At 37.6% G+C, this 7,194-nt stretch overlaps 1 protein-coding gene across 2 annotated transcripts in view; it reads right to left on the bottom strand.

Annotated features, from left to right (window-relative positions):
• Window positions 1-3,046: 3,046 nt before the first annotated feature.
• MPP7 (MAGUK p55 scaffold protein 7) overlaps window positions 3,047-7,194 on the bottom strand; it is a 249,262-nt gene continuing 245,114 nt past the window's right edge. For both annotated transcript variants that reach the window (XM_057731577.1, XM_057731578.1), the window contains one exon: window positions 3,047-6,041. In XM_057731577.1, the coding sequence (XP_057587560.1) occupies window positions 5,862-6,041 (180 nt within the window). In that variant the 3' untranslated portion in view covers window positions 3,047-5,861. The remainder of the gene's footprint in view (window positions 6,042-7,194) is intronic.

Here is a 7,194-nt window from a genome sequence, read left to right as displayed (position 1 = left end):
AATGTTGCAGTGAATGTGGAAGGTGGGAGTGCAGACCTCTTTTCAAAACAAAAATATGTGGCATCTAAAAAACAAAAGGAATGAATAAGCAAAACAGAACAGACTACAGATATAAAGAATAAACTGTCAAATACAATTGGGGATAGGGAAGTGAGGAGGGGCAAAATAGAGGAAGGGGATTAAGAGATACAACCTACTTATGTATTAAATAAAAAAGCCAGAAGGATATATTGTACACAAGAATATAGTCAATATTTTATAAAAACTTTAGAGTGTAATCTATAAAAATTTTGAATCACTATATTGTACACCTGAAACTTATTTAATATTGCAAATTAACTGTGCTTCAATAAAAATAAAATTTAAATTAAAAAACAAACAAACAAAAAACAGTGATCTCACTTTCTTCAGATATGTACCTAGAAGTGGAACCCAGACATTTTTTGAGGAACTGCCATACTGTTTTCCACAGTGGCTGCACCAGTTTACATTTCCACCAGCAGAGCATAAAAGAAGATGGCTTTTTCAGTAATTAGAGGAAGAAGGTCCCAGGATTTTTTCAGCAGCTCAGTGATGTTGTGGATTTAGGATCTTTTCCTTTTTCTACTCACTCATCTGTAGATTGGCCTTTATCACCCAAGGTTTAGGGTCAGGATTAGGGCTGTCATGTTGGCAAGCACCACTACATAACTGAAGCATCTCAAACAGGAAGGGTGGGGAAGCAGCATGAAAGATTTTCACCTCATGCAGCTGTTTAAATCATGGAAACAACTCTTACTCAGAGCTCCTCCGACAGACCTTACCTCCAACTGGGTGGCATGACCACCTCAGATCTGTCCTTGCAAAGAGCAGACTGTCATGACTGATTAGACCCATCATCAGTCATCACTAAGGACTGGGACTCAGACAAAACAGAAAAATTGCATATTATGCTAAGTTTTTGTATGCTTTTGATAACAGCCACTGTTTGAAGATTAGCCCACTATACAGGCATCTAAAGCAACAGTGTTCTGAGAAAACTCTTTGTGAACTGTCTGGGCATAAAGAGGATGAACAATCACTCCCTTAATTACCAAATCTCACCTATTTCCAGAAGTGGCTCAAGTTATAGCAATACCAGGAAGCACAACGCAGTGAAAACAGCATGGAGTAGGAGGAAACCTGACGACAACTCCACCCGATTCCTTACTCATCACCTGTTACCCTGGGCCAGGCATGTAAGCACGCACCTTGGTTTTCTCAACTGTAAAACATGACGATACTACTTCCGTGTAAGGTAATTATGAGGAATAAATGAAATCGTGTACAAATCCTGCAGATGGTTGATGATTAAATAAGGACAATTTGATCTGGCAGTGAGTGGGCCTGCATAGGTGTATGTGAATAAGCTATTATAAAAGTAAAACATCCCCTGCTCTCCAGAAGCTTCAGTGTAAGTGAGTAAACACTTGGAAAGTAAGTGTGGCAGCAGAAGAAAGGGCATGAATACAATTAAGGGACATTTCTTTCAACTGATATCAATTATATTCCATGCCAGTGGCTGAAAATAAAAATTGGTTTACATTCCTGTTGAGAATCACCTAATTAATTGTGGATGTATCATTTGGAAGTAGTGGAATTTTTTAAAAAAACAATAAAGTTGGGGACTTCCCTGGTGGCGCAGTGGTTAAGAATCTGCCTGCCAATGCAGGGGACACGGGTTTGAGCCCTGGTCTGGGAAGATTCCACATGCCACAGAGCAACTAAGCCTGTGAGCCACAACTACTGAGCCCAAGTGCCCCAACTATTGAAGCCCACATGCCTAGAGCCCGTGCTCTACAACAAGAGAAGCCACAGCAATGAGAAGCCCGAGCACCGCAATGAAGAGTAGCCCCCCGCTCGCCACAACTAGAGCAAGCCTGGCTGCAGCAATGAACACCCGATGTAACCAATAAATAATTAAAAAACAAAAACAAAAACAAAAAATAAAGCTGGCTATAGAAATTATTTAGGAAGCTCCCTGTGAATTTACTAATAGGAGGACTGTTTGTGTGGGGTAACTAAGAATATTTATGCAGCTACTTTAAAAAAATTTTTTTTTTAAACTTATTGTATTTATTTATTTATTTATTGGCTGTGTTGGGTCTTTGTTGCTGCACATGGGCTTTCTCTAGTTGCGGCAAGTGGGCACTACTCTTCGTTGTGGGTGCGAGGGCTTCTCATTGCAGTGGCTTTTTTTGTTGTGGAGCATGGGCTCTAGCTGCATGGGCTTCAGTAGTTGCGGCACATGGGCTCAACAGTTGTGGCGCACGTGCTTAGGTGCTCTGCGGCATGTGGGATCTTCCCAGAAAAGGGATCGAACCCATGTCCCCTACATTGGCAGGTGGATTCTTAACCACTGCACCACCTAGGAAGTCCCTATGCAGCTACTTTTAAATTGATCACTGTGAAGGAGCTCACGATCAGTGAACACTTCCAGCCCAGGCTCTGCTGCAAGCACATCTCATGGATCAATACTTCCATTTCATGCCCACACCATCCTATGAGGTAAGCACTATTATTATCTCCATTATTTTCTGATGAGAAAATGACCAGTGAGATTGAGGTTATAAAACTAGGAACAGGCAAAGCCAGAGTCTGAACTCAACAAATCTGGCTCCAGATCCCATGCTGCTAACTGCTGCGCTCTACAGTCTCTCAGTGGAAGCAGAGCTGGGCTAATCGGCTCAACTACTGAAGCAAGGCCAATGCTGATTACCTTGTCTGTATAAGCAGGTGCCATTTGTCCTCATATGCACAGCTGGATAAGTTTACTTTGCCTACCTAGAACTCGGGCAGTGGGGTAATGCTTGATGCCTGCCGGGAAGAGTAGGAGCGGGGTGTTCCCATCATGGACGGGCTGGTATTAACCATCCCATTCTTTCCTCCACATCTTTAAATGGCTGGACCATGTGGGTGAGCGCAAGACTAGTGAATTCCATCTGTCCAACAACCTTGATGAAACCAATTAATGCTTGAAAAAATATGAAACAATTTTAGACAGAGCCAGTTCAAATAAATCACTTGGTGTCAGTAAAAAACAATTTATTCTACCATCAGAAACAGTGAAGTAGATACCAAGTGAGAGAACAATCTTCAAGAGAGCACACACATCATTTGAAGACACTTTATTAAGCGCAAAAGTTTTCCATTGCTTGATAAACTCTCACTAGTCAAAAAGAAAATAAATAATAAAAACCTATATCTTCAGGAAACTTTTAGCAACATAGTTTTGTTTCACATTTGTCGATTTTAAATTATTACAATTTAGATACATTCAATCATTACTCAATACTAGGAAGGTCACCCTTAAAGATATCAATAATGTCTACATTGGTAAGTGAAATAATGGTAAAAAACTGTATTTCAGTTTCAACTTAAAAAAAAAAAAACAGATTCCAAAAAAAAAAACCCCAAACAGATTCCAATTTGTTAATGATGCAAATATAGAATTATCTTCTTGATCTTGGATTTTAAAAATATGGACTTAAAAAAATAAATATTCCTGCTCTCTCAGATCGTGGCTATCACTGCCTTGGGAGCAGGCTGCCTAAGGAACTAATCTGTCCTTGCTAGAGAGGGAGCTGGGGTGCACGAAGTACAGAATCAAGGGCCCTTTGTAACATTTATCAAAAGCCCATGGAGTTGGCCCCTGTCTTATTAAATTTTAACCAAATCTCTTTCTAAGCATCAAGGTGGCCATGTAAACGTCACTTGCAAGACCATGTATGCATATTACCTGATAAAAGATGTTTCAAATTGCTGAAGTGCCCCTTTGCATTATTTTAAAAAATACTGTTCAGCTGGAGTGTAAAAAGGGAGAAAGGCTGGACAATTATATTTTTGTAACACCTCCATCACCACCACCACCATCAAAAAGGACTCTGTTCCTACCACTTTACACTATCTCTATCTCCATAGTAAAGAACTAAGGCAATTATCTGCAAATAAAACAAAAACAAAAACAAACCATGTACTATTTCTGCACAAAGAATTTGGACTGCCTAAATTATAATTCATTTCCTAGGAAATCTTGATTTATTGGAAATTTCAGCCAGTGTTCAGAGAATATTCTACCCAAACCACCTAAGGAAGATGTGTACTTTCCTAGACCAGCCACACAACTATAAAGTATGGCTTCAGTATTAGATCTGGCAATCCCCCAACCCCTTTTTAAACTAAATTGCTTGCTAGTTAATTAACTTAAAACTTGCTGTTTGGATTATGCTGTCAAGTAACATTATCTGCTTATCTAACTATCTAGCTGTGAGTGTGAACCAAGGTATGAAATTTGACACGTCTGAAGGAAACCCAGTGAGTCATGCTACCAGATGTGGACACAGAACACACCTGTGGATCTGAGTATGAATAAAGGTCAAATATTTACATGGAATGTTGACCCTGACTTATAAAACTACTATTTTAAATTATGACATCTTTACATACAATTTATTTTATGAATAGCCTCATTTGATAATTAAAAAAATATGCCTTTGAAATATTTCATAAATATATAAAATCTCACTACCCTCTATTTTTCTTTAAACAGGACATCTAAACTCTCTTTACAAATGAACAAAAAATAATTTTTTTTTCTGTTTGAAAGTCACAGAGGTGATGATTTTTGATTGGCCGGGTCTCACTGCAAGCAAGAATGGGAGGACATGTTCTCTTAGACAACTGTGGACATTTCTGGTATTCTGAGCTGTATAATTTACTTGCTAAAGATCAGCAGTATCAAAGAAAAATGAGAGGTCCCATCTAAATATTTATAATATAAGAGTATTTCTTAAACTTCTTGAAAAATGACAAGATTAGGATGGTATCTAGCCAGTGTTAAGCTGTATTTTGGTGACAAAAAAATAAGTTAACATTACATGAAACGTTTTCTAAAATACATCTTACAGTGCAACTTAAATATATGGTGATCAATTGCACGTATCTGAAAAATGATCACACTTTCTTTAACTGCATCAGTAACATATAAAACCTACTTTCAGAGTAGGAATCATTCTTATAATTTATTGGGAAAATCCAAAGCCAGATAACTGGCTCCAGAACTTCTGGAGAGTCCAGAAATGTGTCTGAGGATTTACAAATAAAAATGTCCTCTGTAATCACCACTTGCCCCAAGATATCACCATTCTTCAGCCATAAGGAAAGGTTTTTAGTTTCATATATAATAATTTTTAAAAGCCCATCTTCCCTTATTAAATATGTGTTGAGTCACTGATATATACACTCATAAGGCCTTCTCAAACTATAACAAGAAGGCCACTCACTAAGGCAAATTTTCAGTAAGTCCTTTAAAGAAAGATTCTTAAATGCACACACTGTGAATATATTGTGTCTACATAAGAAAAAGGTTGTACTTTTAGAATAGTAAGAGGACACTGCCTTACTGCCAGTCCAGGTGCATATATGATGACGTCTGGAGCTGCTCAAGGCTTCAAACGTAATATCTTCAACGGCAAACATGCAAACTCAAAGGCAGAGATCACGTCTGAGACCAGCTGAAGCACTGAACTCCTGTGTATATTCTCTAGCTATGTCTCTCTAAAAGTTCAACCTCATCTTGGAGATAGAGCTATATACCCAAGACAACCAGAAGGTTCAAAGCTTCGTTCAGAATACAGTACTGTGCAAGTTTTGATTTTGGGTCTTATACTCAAACATTGTGCTTGAAATAAGGCTGTAAAAAAATACAAACAAAACCAACATTCAGTTTTAACCAAGACTGCACATCTCTAACAGTGATATAGATTAAAAAACCCTACCACCAAAATGGTAACTGATTTACTCATGCACTCTACAAAAAAGATAATTATGGAAATTTCCCTTAGTTATGAATGTAACCAGCTCACTGGAACCCAATGGGTATCTGTCTCCAATTTGTCAAAAGTTGTTTTTAGCTCATTGAATGCCACGGTGAGATCATCATTTACTATAGTTTTGTCAAAAAGATGACCATACTGACTTTCCATTATCTGGGCAGATTTAATCATTTCTTGAAAGTCTTCTTCCTACAAAAGGAAGTGTTAAAAAAAATTGGTTAACCAGACAGTTTCATCACTTCATGTGAATGCAAATATTGCACAACTGGTTTATCTACTGCTGTTCTGTGTTCACTATGTCACCTCAGCCACGAAAGAAAATTATCCTCTTTAACTATAAATTCTTCAGAAGCCATAATTTCTAGTACTCTCTCTTTAGTTGCTTGTAACTAAACTGCTCTGACAAGTCAAAACTCCTGCCTTACCTGAATTTCAGGATAATTAGTCACTCGCTTATCATTACAGGGATATTTCAGTATTAAAACAGGATTGTTTACCCTGATGCTTTGCCTGCACTGTTCACGTTTATCGACAGCTAGGGATGTATAACAAACTACTTTTTCAGAGTTGCATACCTTTACGAAAGGACACATATCATGTCCTTCTGTGTCTCAGGAGAAGTGGGTCAGGGGCCCTTCATACATTTTTGAAACGAGGAGGGATTTCAGTTGATTATATAACAAGACCATATACCTAAATGAGTTAAAGCTTAAGACTGTGTTATTTATTATCTTCACTGAGAAACCATTACATAATACCAACTATAATAAATAGTACAATAACTTTATATACTGTGACATCCTAGAGTCCTTTCAGAGTCCACATTTCAATGTCACAGAAGATTTTCACAAAGATAGACATTTTAATTTCAGTGTTAATCCAGAGTCCTGGATAATTAACATCACGTAAGAGTAGCTACTTGGTATGGTTGTGTACTGTCAGTGCTTTAGAAAAAAGCTATCTTTAAAATACTGGGAATCAAAAACATAATCTGTATTTGGTACCCACAATTAACAGTTTACAAATTAACAGAGGCTAAGGTTAAAGATGAGTTAATGAAGAGAGGGGGGTGAAAAGCTTCTGCCACTAAATTTCTCTTTTACTTTTGATCCTGAAGTAGAATACACTGTCTTAAAGTTAAAAACAAAAACAATGCAAAGCCCTGCCTTTCATCATTCTGGTTATGGACACACCACAGCTGCCATTTCTCCTAACAGTCAAAGGAAATACAAATACAGATCGAATAATACGAGTCTACTTCTCCTATACCCAAAACGATACTATTTCTTTCTCTATGCTAAATATGATGCTGATAGAGACAAAAAGGCAAATGACTAAATTT

The sequence above is a fragment of the Hippopotamus amphibius genome, chromosome 4 (genome assembly GCF_030028045.1).
Source record: "Hippopotamus amphibius kiboko isolate mHipAmp2 chromosome 4, mHipAmp2.hap2, whole genome shotgun sequence".
In the NCBI taxonomy this organism is placed as follows: domain Eukaryota; kingdom Metazoa; phylum Chordata; class Mammalia; order Artiodactyla; family Hippopotamidae; genus Hippopotamus; species Hippopotamus amphibius.
Note: the sequence above shows the minus strand (reverse complement) of the source record. Positions and strands in the feature narration are given on the sequence as shown.